At 45.0% G+C, this 20,394-nt stretch overlaps 1 protein-coding gene across 1 annotated transcript in view; it reads left to right on the forward strand.

Annotated features, from left to right (window-relative positions):
• The window catches only part of ehbp1 (EH domain binding protein 1), a 191,363-nt gene that overhangs the window by 51,331 nt on the left and 119,638 nt on the right, over positions 1-20,394 (forward strand). The window contains exons 6-10 of the mRNA XM_080782946.1: positions 6,153-6,334; positions 9,356-9,495; positions 12,981-13,118; positions 14,212-14,524; positions 18,063-18,330. Coding sequence (XP_080639072.1) covers positions 6,153-6,334; positions 9,356-9,495; positions 12,981-13,118; positions 14,212-14,524; positions 18,063-18,330 — 1,041 coding nt within the window. The remainder of the gene's footprint in view (positions 1-6,152; positions 6,335-9,355; positions 9,496-12,980; positions 13,119-14,211; positions 14,525-18,062; positions 18,331-20,394) is intronic.

Genomic DNA, 20,394 nt, shown 5'->3' on the forward strand with positions numbered 1-20,394 from the left:
CAAAGAAGAAGTCAGGTTCCTTTTTTAAGCACTCAGCCTAATTAATCCATCTCTCTGTGACAAAAGGAACACACCCCCGCCTCTCCTCTTCCTCCTTCCTCCTCTGGCCTGTCCCACTGGCATTTTAGGGATGGGGGGGGATCCTGCAGGGACGCCCCGGACCCCCTCTTACTCTGACCCCTGCCCCCCCACCATGGGAGCAGCTGTGGATCAATCCAGGACCAGCTGGCATCAGGGAGAGGTTGAGGACTGGTGCCCTAACACACGCACGCACGCACGCACGCACGCACGCACGCACGCACGCACGCACACACACACACACACACACACACACACACACACACACACACACACACACACACACACACACACACACACACACACACACACACACACACACACACACACACACTGTCGTATATACTTGTTAAAAGCAGGTTTATTTTCAAATGTCTAAGTTTTGTTGAGATGTCATGAATCTGAGAATCATCATTGACAGAATACTACAGTATTTATTGCTCTCATCTGCAGTAGCACAGATGCCACCGCAAGGGGGCAGCATTCAGCCACACCTCCTCCATCTAGTCTTCGTCCTCTCACACTCCTTTCTTTCTCTTTCCCTTCATCCGTTTCTTCTCCTCTACCCCTATTTCTCTCTCTCTCTGTGTATCTCTCTGTCTCTCTCTCTCTGTGTATCTCTGTCTCTCTCTCTCTCTCTCTCTGTGTATTTCTGTCTCTCTCTCTCTCTCTCTGTGTATCTCTGTCTCTCTCTGTCTCTCTCTGTCTCTGTCTCTGTCTCTCTCTGTCGCTGTCTCTGTCTCTCTCTCTCTGTGTGTGTCTCTCTCTCTGTCTCTCTCTGTCTCTCTCTGTCACAGACAATGACATAAGCAGTATATTGCTAGTCATATCCCTGCTGTAATAAATTAAACTTCTCCCCTGCATTGTCCCCTTTCATTATAAACACCCTAACACCACCCCTCTAATCCTGGCACCCCTCCTCTACACACTCTCTCTCTCTCTCTCTCTCTCTCTCTCTCTCTCTCTCTCTCTCTCTCTCTCTCTCTCTCTCTCGCAGTGGTTGATTGACAAGGCACATTTTCATTGTTTGCTTCCGATACTTCCGAAACGTTTATTCTATTCTTTCATCGGGGGGTATTTGCATAGCCTTAAGTATTTCCTTTCCTTTTTACAGACCCCCCCCCCCCACACACACACACACACACACACACACACACACACACCTACCTCCCTCCTCTCCATAATTTCTACTAAATCCCGCAACCCCACCTTCAGCTCCCATGTTAAGTGTTGGATCTATTTGTCATATTCATTGGTAAAGTATCTATACGCACTATTAGCTTCATATAATAGCTGGTCCGTAATCTGCCACGAGATAAGACGTTTAGAGGGAGGGAGGGCATCTTTTTCCTCCTCTTTCTGTTCTCCTTTGGAGGTGGTGTTATCCCACCTGCCCCTCCTTGCTGTAGACGAGGCTCAAATGTCAGCTGGAAAAGTAAAGTGTCCTCGTGGATTTAAGATCTCAGTCGCCACGACTGATTTCACTCTTTTTGATTCATCGTCATGTCTTCTTTGGAGGCATGTTGCAACTTGCACAGAGAAAACATGCTCTCAGTGCATCTTGCATTGAGAGCTTGTAAATCGTTGTGGATCGTTATCATTAAGCATTTGATGTGGTCAAACTAGCAATATCTTCTGAAGCATCTTCCATAAAATCTGTAATTGTCTCCGTCGATTATCGCATATGAAAGCAAAGGTTAAAGCCTCAATCTGTGATGAATTTTATCTGGTTGACAGCTAGGACAATATTACTAAAACATTATCATTTTACATTGTGTTGATTGTTTAGGAATCAGCGAGCGCTAGTGTGTGCGGCGGCTCCTTTCATGCTATCTCACAGATTTCACATTTAGGACTTGGTCGTGCAAACATTTTCAGTCGTGAGATTTTATTTTGCTTTAATCCATGTGTCCTTGTCGACCGTTCGGCACAGTGATGGCGCTTAGTTGGCGGTAATGGTATCGCACTACTTGATACCTATCGAAATTGACGTCCGATAGTGTATTGAAATTACAAGCCTTATCGCGTTATTTCGTTTCTCCCGCCGGCATGACATCCAACTTTCTTACTTTTGTGACCTTCTAACTACATGAAGCCTACTGTACTGTCAAGGCCTTGTTCACTGTGGCAGATTCCATGCCTACTGTCAAGGCCTTGTTCACTGTGGCAGATTTCATCCCAAATCTGATGTTGTATCCAGATGGATGTCGGATTGGTTTCCATGCAGTCTGAACAAGGCACTTTTGGAATTTGATTCAAATCTGATTCACAAAATCATGTGGCACCTAAGTACATTATATAGGTGTTACTGTAAGCAGTTACAAGCTGACATATACAACAAAAGGGAACTATAAACATCCAATGATCAATCAGCGCATCAGATGAATCACGCACAAACCAAATCCAAAGATAATAGAAGTAAAATAATTCAACACCACAATAAAAAATAAAGTAACAAAAATAATCCCTTAAGCACATCATTTAATCAGTTCCCTTGTCAAGAGAGAAGAGTAGAGGTCACCATATTTTCCCAAACTCTTTAAGCTTTAAGCCTAGCTCGATATCGTCCAAGTCAAGAGCACGTCAGTTCTGTCAACAACAGCATGGTCATAGTAGCATGCCGTATTGATTGCCACGAGGGTCGGTCGCTTCATTCAAACTTTCCTCCAGGGAATGCTATAGGGGCTTTTAGACTTAGGGCCCTATTTAGATCTATGGTACAAGGTGGGAGTCTAATGGTGCAATTGTCTCCAGTTTCGCTAATTTGACGGTGAATAATCGGGGGTGGTTGTATTGGTCATGGTTTTGTTTTGGGTCTGTGATGTGATGTGCCACGCACATAACGACTGGACCTCAAGAAAGTCATGTCAATGTATTAACCCCAGCAACGACAGGCTGGCTGATCATTGAACATCAGCACTAATCACTTGCAGCTTGTAGACCTGAGGTGTAGTAAAGCGATCCGTGGTGGTCCCTGACGTAGGCCAGTGGCTTACCGATTCACAGTGGAGATGGTTTTGTTCAGAGTGTAGAGCTGATGTAGGGACATCACAAACACTGACCTGGGGTCTGATACAAAGGACAAGTCAACACGGTATGATCCTGAATATAACTCTAGAGTACAAACCGTAGACTGTGAAGGATGAAGGGAGCCCCGTTGCTTTCTATACAGCCCCGTTTTGAAGCCACTTTTTCTGCAAATTCTAATCCGCTATCTTTGAACTTCCGGTCCCGAGCAGAAAACCAGAAACAACTGCTATTGGCTGCAACAGCAGTGAGGGCGGGTCTTCTCTCGGTAGTAGAACCAGTAAAAGCCCTAGAAGCATAATTTATTTTAAAATGAATGGGACCATAATTTACTAAACGCATATTATGATGGAAAAAAATAAAAAATAAACTATTGATTGAAAACAAAGTATTCATGAAAATGTTTACTAAGGTGATAAAACCAAGTGTAAAGAGTGCCAAAACCTTGTTCACTTGTATTGAGAGTAGATTCTTGTGGCGCCTGCAGAAGACGAAATAGCAACATCTGCTGGGCAATTCATAGGAACTGCATGCTGATAATGATTTCCTATTTAGCCTCAAATCCATCTGAGCTTCCTCGCCGCCGTAGCTGTTAAATGTACTCCGAGTAATAGTTGTAAACTACTTAGGAGTTACAAAGGAGGGATACATTGATACTGAGGATTTTACTGACGTACTATACAGAGGCGGGGGCAGCTTTATTTGGGGTCGACGCCTTCTTAGTAGTGGTTCATTCAGAAACGTTTTAGTCTCAACCTGATGTTCATCTGCTGGACACTCATTGTGTTTGCCTGGCCAGGTTTCTCACTGTATTAACAGCAGCGCCAACAGTTTGCACTGATAATAACTGTGTGCGTGTGTGCGTGCGTGTGTGAAAGCCCCATGGTCCTCAGTGATAAGGCTGAGATTGAGTCTGCACCAGAAAAATGGAGAACGAGAGCCTGTGTGTGTGTGTGTGTGTGTGTGTGTGTGTGTGTGTGTGTGTGTGTGTGTGTGTGTGTGTGAGAGAGATATATATTATAGGGAGAGAAGACATCAGGTAGCGATGGCGATGTAAAGAGCCCATATCATCTCATCTCCCATGCATGCACACCTGTGTGTGTGTATTGTGAAGGGAGCTCGTCAGCTAGAGCTTTGTGAGCTTTAGTGCTTTAGAGCCTGGATCCTAAGGGCTCAATACACAGCAAAAGTATAATAATAAGTACAAGTGTGTGTGTAGCACTTTCCCTAGCCTCGACAACCTCGCAGGCGTATGCAAAGGCTACATTCTGTAAATTAGATGGCATATATTATGTACTGTAGACATAGCATTCTATAGTTATAGTTTTATACTTTATACGTTTTATACAGTATTTTATACTGATATTCTACTGCTAGACGGATGTTAAATCTTCCACTAGTTAGGTGGAAAATTGATGACTTTTTATGTATTTGATGTATGCATTTGATGCATTACTGTATGTGTTGTTCTTTATTACTGTAAATCGCTCTGGATTAAGAGTGTCTGCTAAATGCCTAAATTGTAAATGTGTGTAAAGAGAGAGGGGATAAACTTCACTACTATAGCTGCAACTACTGATTGTTCTACCAATAATCCTTCGTGGGCCTTGAAGAGACATTTTGAGTGAATGAAGTCAACGGACCAACCCAGTGCATCGGTTTGTTTATCTTCAGGAAAATGAGGATGTACAGGTGAAAAAAAAGACAAATATTACAGTAGCAACAATAGAGACAATCTCCTATTCACTGTCAGCATGGTGCATTCACCTTATGTGTTGGGCAGCCACCCTAAAAATGTCTCCAACCGCTTAGTTTACAGACGAGGCTTGTGGGCAGTGCTGTTTCTCATACACACACACACACACACACACACACACACACACACACACACACACACACACACACACACACACACACACACACACACACAATTCTCCTATGAGCATTTGTACATGCACACACACTGTGCCATGTCACTGATTCTCTTATCACTGGTCTGTGGCATGTTTCCCAATTCCAATTTGACTGCTAGCCCCCGAAGCACTGCTCTGGTGTGGTGTGTGTGTGTGTGTGTGTGTGTGTGTGTGCGTGCGTGGGTGTGCAGTGTGGACTGTGATGGGAAATGTCTCATGGATCTGACAAAGGAATTTATGAGGGACCAAACGATCTGATGTTGTTTCTGTTAGATAACCTTCTTGAATATCGGCTCTCTAGCAAGGAAAAAAATCAAAAAAATCACACCATGTGTGAACTGAGTGGTGCAACTATACTCGAGGTGTAGCAAGATGTAGCACCTTAGCTTAGCTATATTCAAATGTTCTGCAATTTGAAAATAGCCGTGAGGCAATGGGGCACGCCGCAGCAGTGGCTCAGGAGGTGGAGCGACCAGTTGGGAAACTGGTTTCCCTGGGTTAGTGTTGAAGTGACACTGCAGGTCCAGTTGGGAAACTGAAGGTTTCCCTGGGTTAGTGTTGAAGTGACACTGCAGGTCCAGTTGGGAAACTGAAGGTTTCCCTGGGTTAGTGTTGAAGTGACACTGCAGGTCCAGTTGGGAAACTGAAGGTTTCCCTGGGTTAGTGTTGAAGTGACACTGCAGGTCCAGTTGGGAAACTGAAGGTTTCCCTGGGTTAGTGTTGAAGTGACACTGCAGGTCCAGTTGGGAAACTGAAGGTTTCCCTGGGTTAGTGTTGAAGTGACACTGCAGGTCCAGTTGGGAAACTGAAGGTTTCCCTGGGTTAGTGTTGAAGTGAGAAGTGACACTGCTCCCGATGAGCAGGTCTCGCATCATTTCCCTCTGCTGCCGGTGTGTGAATAGGTGAATGTAATGCACATTGTAAAAAAATTGACAAATCTTCCCTTACGGGGGTCCCTGGCACAAAGTATTTTCAAGTTGGGGGTGTTCTGAAGACAAATCCATATCAATTTGGGGGTCCTTGTTTGCGAACCACTAGTCTAAAGCAGAATACTACCAAAACCTGATGATTAATTGTTAACCTCTCCCTCCCTTTCTCTCCCTCTCTCTCGTCCATCTCCCTCCCTCCATCCAGGAGTCTCCGTCAGGTCGCAGGAAGGCCCTGGCCACCAGCAGCATCAACATGAAGCAGTATGCCAGCCCCATGCCCACGCAGACGGACGTCAAGCTCAAGTTCAAGCCTCTGTCCAAGAAGGTGGTTTCGGCCACCCTGCAGTTCTCTCTGTCCTGCATCTTCCTCAGGGAGGGCAAGGCCACGTAAGTCTACATCTGTCTGCTCTGTATGTATCTTTATAAGGTCTGCAACTATCAATTCCTTTCTATTGTATTGATTACTTTTTCAATGAATTTGAATAATCAATAATGGATTAATTGTAATGAAGGGAGACCACTCCCAGCCACGTGAATCTAGTTTGTGTCCGAGCATAGGCATGGTAACGCCCCGCCTGCCTCTGATTGGCCGACACTGCCCGTCTTGACTGTCCTCCGAGATGGATATAGCTATGCTGGATAGTCTGATGCGAGGTTACTCCGTGGAGGGAAATAATACAAGGACGCTGTACGGTATGACACAAGAGTACTGTCTGTAACTTGTACGTTTTCTTTTTGTAGAAGATGCAAACTAATATTGTTTATGCCGTTTGCTTTGATGGAATTTATTGATTGAATACACGTGTACGTTGATTACACTATGATTTGATTTGGGTGTGTACTTCTAAATAAAGTGTTGGTGTTGATTATCGTGTATTAATCTAACTAGCCCTTACCCGTTGTGAGATATTGGCCCCTTGTGGCCACGGGGGATACTGCGCCCTGGTGCGTTTTAATTCACTAATAAATTCATTATTAATCATTAATGTGTCAAATCGAAAAAAGGGCTCCGTTAAGACCTCCATATTCATATGGTCAATGCCTGTGTGAAAAGTGGGAGTGATTGGTGATGGCAATGATGAGATAACGCGCTGTTTCTGACACACAGACAGACACACACTCAGACATTGACTGAATTATAGTATGATTATTGTAAACTAATACTTATTATACTAAAAAGGATAATGGTGAAGGGAAAAGAGACCTTTTTACAGTACAATGTAACGCTTTATTTAGAACACACCCAAATCAAATCATATTACGGCATACGTGTTCAATCAATTATTGCATCAAAGCAAATGGCATAAACAATAATATGTTTATTTCAAGTTAGTTTCAAGGCTGCATTCTCGCATTCTGTCGCGCGTGCCAAACTGTCATTTTCTTGTATTATTTCCCAGTGTCGGTAGGCCAATCAGAGGCAGGCGGGCGTTACCATGGCGTTACCATGGCGTTACCATGCCCAGACCATGCCTATGCTCGGACGCAAACTAGATTCACACCTCCCAGCCACGTTCTTGCACTACAGTGAATGGGATCATTCATTTGTTAGTAAAATGGTGCCAGGAAGTTGCATTACACATTACCAAGACAGAAATGTACAGTATTTATCCATTATATAGTGAGATTTATGATCTATTACAAAAGTTTTAGAAAAACATATTGTTTTTAATGGAGTACACAGTTTGCTGGGTGTGACATTGCCTTCCTTTGAAAATAACTGAAGCTAATCTCTGGAAAGTTGTCTTTGTTCAACTGATCTTTGTTCCTCAGACAGTCAGACAGCGTTGGTTATTATTCCTTTGATCGTAACCATTTCCATTTACGCAAACGACAACACACACACACACACACACACACACACACACACTCGCTGAGACATACAGAGTACAGACAATGTTTTTTGGTCATTCCCATACATTCTCCTTTGATGGTAACAACTTTCTTTTACACACTTGGCAAACACACACACACACACACACACACACACACACACACACACACACACACACACAGTCACATGCAGAGCGTTGGACAAGTCCAGGCCTTTGTTGTGTCGAGGGCTGCGGGTCGATGGCGCGCAACCCCTGTTAACCCTTGAGGGAATGATGTCTGCCACACACAAACAAATTCCATCACATCATCTCAAATGAACCTCGCGCACGCACGCACACGCGCTAAACACAAAGAACAGAGGGAAGAGAATAGTTATCATGAGGGAGGAATGGAAGGATGTAGTGGGGGTGGAAGTAATAGAGAGGGATGAGAAAAGAGGGGAGTGAGTGACAGAAAAGGCACGAGACATCAACATCAAAGTTGAGCAATAATGAAAAGTTGGATATGTAGGATGGATGGACTACTGTAGCTAGTTGGAGGGAGGCTGGGTGGATGAATGGATGACATTTGGCTTGACGTTGAACGGGCAAATGGAGAATGGATGGTAGGTGGATGAAGAGACATTGGATGGATTATATGGATGGTTTAATGTAGAACAGTGGTTTTCCGTCCATTATTTATTGGGCATTTCAGCCACGGACCACCATTTGATGAGATTTAGCCTCTCGCACCCAATTAATATTTTGTTGTCATTGACATTGGATAAGATTTTGTCCACAATTCCATGCTGTATTGATGGGGTACCATAGGAGAGACAACAAGCAAACGTTGATCAAAATAACAAATATTCCACATTGTCTAATTGTGTGTTTCCCGGACCACTGGTTGAAATCCACTGATGTAGAATGAATGAATACATTTTGCCTGCTGTTGGGTCAAAATGGATGGATGGACAGAAACGGATAAAAAATGCTCACAACAGATCTGCTGCTGCTGTAGATCTGCCGTTTAACAATCTTATGACATTCTACAGTCTATAAGATACACATTTAATTTGATATGTTATTAATTTAGTGTAGGCTATATAATATAAAATTGGCAGCACTGAGAACGTGGACCCCCCATTTGAAAACGACTGGAATCGCAGTGGCATGATGGAACAGAATGCATCTATGAAAGAATTGTCCGATATGGCAGAAGGAGGGGAGCCTTGAGGAAAGGGAGGTGGAGAGAACAGGACAGACAGATAAATAGGTGGATGGGGTGGCTGTGTTAATCCCTGGGTGTGATGTGTAGCCATGGGCAGGGGTGTGTGTGTGTGTGTGTTTCTAATGTTCATTCATTCATTCTTTCACTCCACAATATATCAATGTATCATTTGTCATGGTTTTCTATCTCTATCTAATGCGCCGTGTCCATTTTTGCATTTGTCTTTGCATTACACTGTAAAAAAAAAAAGTGTACACACAAAATGTGAACGGAACTGATCCAGGTAAATGATTCTGAACACACATGACGTGTGTGTGTGTGTGTGTGTGTGTGTGTGTGTGTGTGTGTGTGTGTGTGTCTCAGCGATGAGGACATGCAGAGCCTCGCCAGCCTGATGAGTATGAAGCAGGCAGACATCGGGAACCTGGACGACTTTGAGGAGGAGAACGATGAAGAGGAGGAGAACAGGGTCAACCAGGAAGAGAAGGCAGCTAAGATCACAGGTGAAACGCCCTTTTGGAATAGAAGGTCATCACTTGTCATTCTTAAGCTTACAAGGCAGGTGAAGCGAGTAGTTCTGGACTGTACCTACAGTGTGTGGTAGGTGTGTACTAACCACTTGAACCCTTGCAGCCATATTCGTGTGGGAACTGGGAACATGAATCAAACCTTGCCGATCTACAACGTGTGCCAATGCGTTGTGAGGTGGGATACTTTGGGCAAAAACATTGGGCATACAGGGACATTTCTCATATGGGAGACAAGTAAAGAGAATCTTGACCTTGACATAACTGGCTTTGTCACTATTGATGGCCCCAAGTTGACAGTGCCAGAGGAATTATTTAATTCATATTTTACAATACTACTTTTTACGTGTGCGTGTGTGCGTGCGTATCATTCTTTCACCTAGTGTCCCTAATCTTGAGTTAACAAGAGATTTGGTGTAGAGAGAAACGAGGAGTGGGCCCTGGGGGACCCGGGTCAATTAAGTATTAAGTGGTTAATTTACTGATCTGTGTGATTGATTATTAGAGAGCGTATGATCCTTATTACATTAATTTCCAGTGTTACAGGTTAATTATCTCCTTGATTCCCATGTTAAGCTGTAAGTTCGATTCAGGCGACAGTTGTACACAGATGACTACGCAGTACGCACGCACACACACGCACACACACACTGTTGGGTTAACGGTGGCTTGCTTCCTCCCATTCAGCCATCCAAAAACAGTTTTCATACTGTGCTCTAATGTATGAATCCCACTTTGTGTCGCTTGGCTTAATTCAGCTCTTCAAAGCAGGCACTTCACATAACGCCTCTTGTGTTCTTTTTTCCTCCTCTGTGTTTCGCTGTTGGGCTCATCTATATGTATATACCTTGTGAATCTCTATGTATGCATTGGGAGCTTACAGCCATGCTCCACTCACCATATGTGTCAGATCATATGCGAGGAAGGTGCTCCAAAGCCCCAGCTCAAGCCATGACAACCACCCCCGATTATTGCTTCCATCCCCTTTGCTGCTATTGACCTAGCCACCCTAGCTATCTCAGTGTGATATACTATGTGCAGTGTATATATATATATATAATATATATATATCACACTGTATACACAATACATGGTCTATCATGTGATGTACATGCTTCCTTTCATCCCTTGTACTTACTTTCTATTTGTTGCCCTTGTGTGTGTGTGATACAGACACCAGTGATGTAAATAGGTTTTCAATGTAATGAGTCCCGGGATGCAGGGGTGGTCTTTTAGATGAGTCCCAGGGACATCGAGTCCCACTTCAATGACGTTGAACTTACAATGTGGTTATATTCATGGAGAAAACAGAAGAAGAGATGATTATTATAACTAAAGCTAGCAAAATAAACTAGAATTACAGTAGTGAATCCCATGGATGCAGAGGTCGTTGTTTTATTGCGTCCCTTAACTGTAAACGGCTTTTTGGGATGCAAAATGCACCCTATTTTAATATCTGAGACAGTACATACTGAATTAACCTGCTAGTCGTGTGTGTGTGTGTGTTGTGTGTGTGTGTGTGTGTGTGTGTGTGTGTGTGTGTGTGTGTGTGTGTGTGTGTGTGTGAGAGAGTGAGAGTGAGAGTGAGAGTGAGAGAGAGAGATCTCTATTTGGGGGTGTGTTAGGCCTGACTCACACGTGCACAACAGATTGATGTATAGCTGATGCATGAGACTTGTTTACTGATGCAAGCTCGCAATTCATTTCCAATGGGAGTCGCATGCTTTGACACAACATTTTTGTTGTATGGGGGGGAGGGGGGCAGTCGAAACACAGCCGAAAGCCGTACAACAGAAATGTTGTGTCAAACCATGTGAATTCCATTGGAAATGCATTGGGGCAAGATGTAAACAAACCCTTTGTTTACATCTAGCATCCAACAATGTTGTATGCTAGATGCGAAGGTGTGAGTGAGGCCTTATGTTGCTGTGCTCACTCCTACTCTACCTTCCTCCCTTCCTGTGTGGCCCTGTCGTTTACAGATATTACAGATATTGTAAACCAGTTGAATGCCCTCAGCTGCTTACATGATGATGATGATGATGATGCTGTCGTAAGGCGAGCACGCAAGGCGTGCGCTAAGCCTGCCGCTTCCTCCCAAGGTTTCCTTTTCACCTTTCTTCCGTCGCTCCTTCCTTTTCAACAACACTTCGTTGTCTCTCGTTGTGTGGTCTCATTTCATCCCTTCAGCCATCTCCCCTTTCTCCCTTTTCTGTTTTTAACTTTAAATTAAAGTTTTTAACTTTAATTTTCATTTCTTAGCCGGCTTTTTCCACATTCAATTCTTTCAGTCTTTCTCACTTTCCTTTAAAATGTCTGTCTGTCTCTCTCTGACTTTCTCTGGTTTCTCTACCTCTCAACCCCCCCCCCCCGCCCTCTCTCTCTCTCTCTCTTTCTGTCAGAGACATTGGTGTTGTGATTGTGTTGTGGTCTTGGTCATACAGTACAGTAATCCCAGTACATGGTGGTGATGTAATAGTTGTACACGTTGGGTTGGGCTGTCATCCTGTCTCACTTCCTTATGTCCCCGTTTTACTCTTCCCAATTCTGCCCCAAATTTTGTTCTTCTGCAGTTGGTAGTGAACCAGTCCAGGAAATGGCTGTCAGTTTGAATAAATGAAATGAATAAAGTAATTTAAATGCATGCATGCCCGCACACTCGCATACTCACACTATGGCTTGCATTAAGGCCTTGTATGGATAATGAATGTGTCATTTTAAGAGGCCAAGATAAATGTCACAGCTCTTATCACTTAAAACCACTTCACATAGCTCCTCCTCAAATGCCTACACACACACACACACACACACACACACACACACACACACACACACACACACACACACACACTGCCCAGTGCTCACTGCCTGCGCACAGATTCTCATGTACTTCTCACAGCAACACTTCTTGGCATTCTCTTCGACTCACACACAAACACACGTCTCATTCTTTTTGAAGTCACACGCATACACACTCTGGCAACGTGTGAGCCGGGTTACAGTAACAAAGCTGAAGATGAAGTGAGTGCATCTTGGACTGGCCTGCTAGGATCGCCATAGCAACTCCCTCGCTGTCTCCAACGGTAACCTCCTGCCCGGTCACCCCACCGCCCCGGCTAAATACATTTTCCCAGAATGCCTCAGTGGGACGTCCAGTTGACTGAGATGGTAGTGGAGCTGAGGGTGGTTCGTTGGAACTCAAAGCTTTTACAATGTATGTGGTTCACTCCAACAGGCAGAGTTTTTGATATATCGTTTGGTTTATTTCATTTTGTGGATGTTTTCCCTGTTAATTTTTTTCCCTCCCCCTAATCTCTCCATTGTGGGGTTGTAGTTGTGACGGTGGCCATTACCTGGATGTTGATTATTCCCTCTGTAGTTCTTGATTGATTTTTTGTAACTTTATTCTTGTCCCCCATCTTGCAATGTTTGTGTTCCATTTTTGGAACCGTGGTCGACAGAGCTGATCAGTAAGCTGAACTTCCTGGAAGACGAGGATCTGGACATGGACACGCCCCCCGCCATGAGCAACAATCCCTTTGAAGACCCCGATGGCGACCCCGACGACCTCAACCCGTTTGGCGACCCCGATGAGGAAGGTACGCTTGACTTTTGATGTTGGCTCAGCTAGTAAGATGAAAGCTCACAGCTTTTAGGATTAAAATGACCTTGTATTGCATTTGTATGTCGAGTGTCTCTAGGAGGGGATGTTTTTATCCAGAGCGTCTCAATGACGCAGCAATAGAAAGAGTTACAATTATTAAATTGCCAACATTGCAAAGGTGAGAGTGTACCATAGTATAACTGATCACACTATTCAATTGATTTAATGTGAACTCAGTGAAGAGACAGTGAGTCGGATAGCAAGTTTTTCATTCAGTACGTAGTGCTGAGCGTGGATCTACTCTGTAAAATCATTCAATTAAATTGTTAAATCATTAAATTGATTAAATCAAGGTGAAAATACGTGATTGATGATTGACAAATAGCATTGACCGTCATCAAACCTGTAGCCCTCACCTGATGGCTACCTTTTAATCAGAAAGATTGTTTTGTATACGAGCATATCATCTCATTGTGTTCTCTCTCAAGAAAAGGTTGTAAAAGCAACTGTGCTTTGACTTGAATTGAAGCTTTAGCATTGTGTGCTGGACTGTGAAAGATGGAAAATTGTGTTTTAACCCTGCATAATTTGTTCATTATCGGGGTGCAACAGTTAAACAAATTAATACATGTAATCGATAATGCAAAATGATTGATCATTTAATCAAATAATTTGTTAATAATCCCTACTTTGGCTACACCATTAAAGGTGAAATGCTTTCCAAAAAAAAGAAAGAAAATAGGGAAAATAGTGGTGAAGAAAATAATGGATTGTTTCAGCCCTAGTTTATTAGTCTCATATACAGTACTCTCTTGTTACCATCAGACCCCTCCTCCTTTCAGGCCATCCTATGTTATTAGTCTCATATACAGTACTCTCTTGTTACCATCAGACCCCTCCTCCTTTCAGGCCATCCTATGTTATTAGTCTCATATACAGTACTCTCTTGTTACCATCAGACCCCTCCTCCTTTCAGGCCATCCTATGTTATTAGTCTCATATACAGTACTCTCTTGTTACCATCAGACCTCCTCCCAGGCCATCCTATGTTATTAGTCTCATATACAGTACTCTCTTGTTACCATCAGACCCCTCCTCCGCCCAGGCCATCCTACGCCAACGGGTCGACGAGGACCCGTACTACGATCACGACTTCTCCAACCCTTTCGGCGACCCCGACGAACCAGAGACCCAAACGGACGGTGTTCCGGGGAACCCCTTCGACGACGCGGACCTGGACCCAGACCCCGATCATGACCTCGACCCTGACCCTGACCCAGGACAGAACCAGATTGACCCCGAGCCTCCCAGACCCAGGCAGAGGAAAGGGGTTCGGCCAGTGGACATGAGCAAATACCTGTATGCCGACACCTCCCGCAATGAAGAGGAAGAACTGGATGAGTGAGTAATGAGGGAGGAAGGGCCCTATTAGAAATGTTCTATTTTCTCGTAAAATAAATGGAATGCATGACACACGTAAAAGCCTGTGTAACACGTTTGGATTGTATAAGGGAGAGAAACCAGACACTGCAATAACGCTGACTGGTTAAGAACGTCCATGTATGGTGCAACTAAGATGTACAGGCTTGTTACACTTATGGACACCATCAATGGTATTGCTGGATCAGCCAAAAGCCAAATCCATGATTTACATAATGCAATGTGAACTTGTAGTCGTCACCCAAAACAATGGACCTGAACCCAAAATGGACCTGTGAAATTTGATCCGATTCCGAGGTTTCTTTCAAATGCCGCCACAGAGCCCGAGTGGACCTGTGACCATTCAGTCCGATCCCTAGACGTTCCGACTTTCTTTCTTTTCTTATGGACCCAATTTTTTTTCCGAGATCCGATTATTTCCAAGATTTTAAAGACCCGACGAGGAATCCATGATTGTATTCCGCTGTTTTCAAATCAGATCAGCCTGGCAGACTAGTGGCTTACCTTGCGGTACGCTCTATGCATGCATTGCGTAGCTCAACTTGCACAAGTTAAACAGCACTTCATTGCATTTTTCTTTCACCAGTGCAGCGCGTCACACAGTAGTACGGGTCTTCTCATATTCACTCGGGCATTACACATAATTATAGGCAGACCCAAGTTCCGAGGTAATACAGCCACAAGGGTTCATGTGGTTAAATTAACATTTGGATCTGACTGTGTACGCTCTCATCTTCCTCTACTCTTCCTCCTGGTCTGAGTCCCCTCCCCCAGCAGAGTGACGAGGCAGCTCTTTCAACACAAACAAGGAGGCTGTTGTTTCACTGCATTCCTTCACCTTGTCTACCCTCCTGCCTTCCCTTCTCTTCACTCCTTCACTCTCGCATTCCCTCAATCCAACCGTTCCCGTCTTCCTTCAATCCCTTCTTTCTTTCCTCCTTCCACTTTTATATTTGCTTGCCATCTGTTCTCCTTCTCCTCCTCTCTGTTTCTCTTTCCCTCATTCTGTTGTTCCTTCTATCTATCCTCCCTCCCTCCCTCCCTTGTTGTTTCCTTTCTTCCAACCTTCTCTCACTCAGCACCACTCCTCTACCTCTAAGAGTTAACTGATCCTGGATGCTGCTGGTTTGAGGATAAATCTAGGGTCCAATCTCCCACATTCTAGAGCTTGTAGACATTGAGGGTCAGTCCTGGTTCAACCAGTTTACAAGACGTCCAGACAAAATCAAATAAAAAAATCTGGTGTGTGTGTGTGTGTGTGTGTGAGACCAAAAGAATATTAAGCAAATCAAATAAGTCTCTAGGTCGTCCTCAGACGAGCCCTCCATCGTCGTTTCCAGTCAGCCCGGTTCTCCATACATCTGGCCAGTTCGTTGGTACTTTGCACTCCTGCATCGCACTTGAGTACATCCACGTATGTTAGCGTGGGACGTCCTCGTGATCGATGCCTGTGTGTTGGTTCCCAGAGCACCAGTTTGCTGGCTGGCAGTTCTTGATGCCTTTGGCAGCGTCCCGCTAGTCTCATTTCCCTGGCTCAAATAACAAACGCAGTCAAATCAGTTCCCAGTCTGTCTAAAGACGATGTCTAACCCAGTGCTTCTCACGTGGTGTGCCGAGGTGTGATAAGTCCAGGTGTGTCTGAGATTTGGTGACGACCACACAAAAATCACACTCATTTACAGTGTCGTTGAAGTTGATTCATTTCATGTTCCTTTTTTATTTTGGTTGAGGCCATTTTGCGTGGATATTAATTCAGGTGTGCCTTGAGATCTTAAAATAACTATTGGGAGCGCTAGCCCCTCCTATGCCCAGCTGAGAGTGTGTATGCGTGTGAATTTTAGCAATGATTTCATTGGCTGAGCAAAGTACATATTGAGGATAAAAAGTGAGGGCAGAAAATGTAAGAAGCAAATTGTGATTGGCTGGAATGAGAAGATGTATGTAATTCATTATTATTATTATTATTATTATTATTATTATGATGATAAGAGCAGCCCCGCACGGGTGTGATTTTTATTTCAGGGGGGATTGGGGACACATTATGATGGCATACAATACAAGTCCCAGTTCTCTTACCCTAACCCCCAGAGTACTATGCCAATACTGTATATGTAATACAATAATGAATACCATGATGATAAACATAAAATAAAAAAACAACCCCTTTTGGTGTGCTTTCCTAAGTTTCCTTGGCTCTAACCTGTCGGTAGCACACAGACAGACAAACAAACAGACAAGTTGCTAGTAGGTTCAAGGGGCCAGCCCAGTGTTTTGACTGGGTTCTATTCACTGTGATGGTCTGGTAAAGCCCAATGCCCCCCCCCCCCCCCCCCATTGATTGGCTGCGGACCAGAGGTCATAAAGACACTGAGTGGTCCTAAACCCATCTGTCAGCGAGGCACGTAGTCAATCAGGATGTCTTGTCTCTCGTAATGTCACTCTCTCTCTCTCTGTGGGCGTCTTGTCTATGGACTAAACAAAGTGCATAGAAGAAGTCGCCAAGTCTTCTTTAAAACCCTTTTCCCCTACACTCTCTCTCTCTCTCTCTCTCTCTCTCTCTCTTCTCTCTCTCTCTTAGTGCAGAGTTTGTTGCATGTTGAGTGAATGTCCTGCGGCAGTTCCCCTCACTTCCATCCCCCCAAACATGCCTGTGTAAAGATAAGGAGATAATATTTGTGTGGCGTGCGCACGTATGTGTGTGCGTGCACGGGAGCGTGTCTGTCAGTAGTCTAACCTGGTCACTCAGGATATGAGGTCAGTAGGGGTTGACCTCAGTGCACCTGTGTCTTGCGTTACCAAACCTGTCTTGTTGTTTTACATTCAAATATACCAATCTCACCAATTCATTCACCCCCCGAGCAACAGCATTAACCTTTTTTAATTTTATATTAGAATATAAATGTGTACTGGAAATGTACTGTCTAAATCCCTAAGATTCTAATGATGCACATACTGTATAATGTGAAGCTTCTGATTATCGGTGTGATTGAAATTCTGTTTGACACAATGAAATAAAAAGGCGATAGTAGTCCGTGTGGGGCAGACGGCCTGTCACAGACAGATTTGTGAGAGCAGCAGCTTTGTTGTTGCGGGGAAAGCGGTAAAATGAGACTTTCGTGGTTGTTTTCGTCTCAGATTTAGTCCGACAGAACGTCAAAGTATAACTCTATGGGGACAGAAAAGCGACACAAAGTCGGACCCGGAAGTATCTCTGGAGGGGGCGCTCACGTCACGGCTAATATACTGAAATGCAGCCAGCAAGTTGCAACAATAACAATGCAGCTGGTAATTATGACTATGTCATCAATTCTTGTTAACCACTTTCAACCTTTCGTCCCTATTTTGTGACTTTGCGTGAAAACACCGAAAACCCCCGATCTAGATTGGCATTGGCTTTGACAACTATTCGTTATATGACAGATGACAGGGACATGCAAGTGGTCAATCCATGGTCTTCTATAAAATCAACCACCTGTAACAAGCGTCTTCCTCTCCTCAGGTCTAATCCATTCTACGAGCCGAGGACCTCCAGCCCAGTGCAGTCCTCGGCGGGCCCCCCCTCCATGGACATCAGCCCCTCCTCCACCCAGAAGAGGAGAGCTCCGCAGCCCCCCGTCGTCACGGCCCCCAGCCCCTGTCCCAGCCCCGGCCCCCAGGCCTCCAGGCCGCTCGGCTCTGGCCCAGACAAGGCGCGGGGGCCACAGCCAGGCGGACCCAGCCCAGTAGCAGCCCTAGTGGGGAGAGAGCTGGCCTCGTCCTCCCCCAAGGTGAGCCACTTTCTGTTATTAGGAACACCGCTGAGTTCTGGAGCCATCTCTTGCACACGGGTTTGTTTATCGCTGGTTGCCATTTTACAGGTTACATTCACCGGTAAGTGGTAATGCACACATTTCATCTGCAAAGTGGTTTTCAATACCAAAACAATGAAAAGGGGTCTTGTCTATAGTGTAATCCTGGGTGCTACAGTCCCTCTGCCAACCTGGGGAGTCCAAGCCGCTTCTTTTCACCTGACACGGGGGAGTTTCCCCGGTAGGACGTAGCGCATGGAAGGAACACGTTATTCCAACCAGTTCCTTTCCCCTCCATCAGGCGCCCCGGCTGGCCAGGCAATTTTAGCGACCAGGATTACAGCACTACTTGCAGTACAAGTGAGACTTCAAGGCAGCAACACATCACTCTTCCATGGGCTATAGACCGTAAGGCTATGAAGCAATATAGAACTGGGCATTACAGGCAACGGATATGGGATCTCTTAAAGGCAATGGCACGTGGATTGCTTTTATTATTGTTTATTTATTATTATTAACGCCCAAACCACACCTATGCATAATATAACGGGTAACGGAGGTGTTTTAGGGATTTAGACAGGTAACCAAAATACCAACTTTAGTGGGGGAACACCCCTTCCCCACTGCTAAATCCCCAAACAGTGTATTTAGAAAGATCGAACGAAAATGGAGCCCTTAGTTCTGAATGATGGGGTGTCTAGTCTACACAGTAAAACGGTACATAACCAACCAGACACACCACTACAGTGTCCCAGCTAAATACACACACACACACACACACAACCACACACATGCCTCTGCACCGCGGCTCATTCTGCGTCTAGTTATAATAAGTGGGTGTCAACTTTATAAAGTGCGCACACGCGGCCCGCCGTGCCACGTCCACGCGTGTCCACGTCCAGCCACCCCTTATATTAGCTTTCCCCCGCCCGTGAAATCCCATCTCCTGTTCCATTCTGTATGCTCTCCCAGCACAGCACCTCATTTGAATATAGGTATTTGTTTATTGGGGTGTTTTCATATGTTTATTTATTTATTTAAATTAGGTAAATCACAGCTCGCTGTAATTAAATGGCTGACGGTCACACACACTCGCAGGCTGAGACAGACCACTGGCGGAGAATGATTGGCTGGGGTGTTGGGTAGGTGGTGGCGGTGTGTGTGTGTGTGTGTGCATTTGGAGGGTGGCAATGAGTGTATGTGGGGCTTAAACATTGGGGGCTTAACCACAGCAGAGCGATCACATGGGGGGGGTCACACATGCACGCACACACACATGCGCACACACATGCGCACGCACACACACACACACACACACACACACACACACACACACACACACCCTCTCCTACTGTACAGAGTTACACACACACACACACAACACACACACACACACACATGACACACACACACACACACACACACACACACACACGTGCGTGCGTGCACTTTCCTCCCACCCTGTGCAGGCTGGCTAGCTGTGTGTTTTAGTGTAGCTGGGTGGCGTCACTGGCCGTCTATGTAATTATGGCACAGTGCCTTTATCACCCAGCTGCAGTTGCCTGTGACCGTGGGTGAGGGGGCCTAGACCACTTTAATTACCCAGAGCCAGTGGCCTGTGGTGGGCCACACTTCGCCAAGAGCTGCCCCTGCCTTTGGAGCTCTGGGGCGGCGGGTGGGAGAGAGGTAGGGAGGGAGAGAGGCATGGGGAACGAGAGGAGGGGAGGTGGGTAGAGGGGGAATGAGCAGGGGGAAGGGGAGAATGGTGAGGGAGAGACAAGAGGTGAAAGATGGAAGGCATAAAGTGGTGGAAGAGAGAAAGATTGTTGACAGTGGGGACGTATAGAACCTGCAGTGTTTGTTGATGTACACGCTCACAGCCAGTGTGAATAGGTTTTTTCTTTTCATTTTTCTTATTCACACCATGACACACACACGCACTCGCACATGCACCCCCCCCCCATCGGTGTGTAGGCAGCGAGATGACCTTTGAATGTATGAAGTCAGAGAGGATTAAGAGGGGAAGACGTTCCCACAACGAGG

This window comes from Protomyctophum bolini (genome assembly GCF_963924005.1).
Source record: "Protomyctophum bolini genome assembly, chromosome: 14".
Taxonomy (NCBI): Eukaryota; Metazoa; Chordata; class Actinopteri; order Myctophiformes; family Myctophidae; genus Protomyctophum; species Protomyctophum bolini.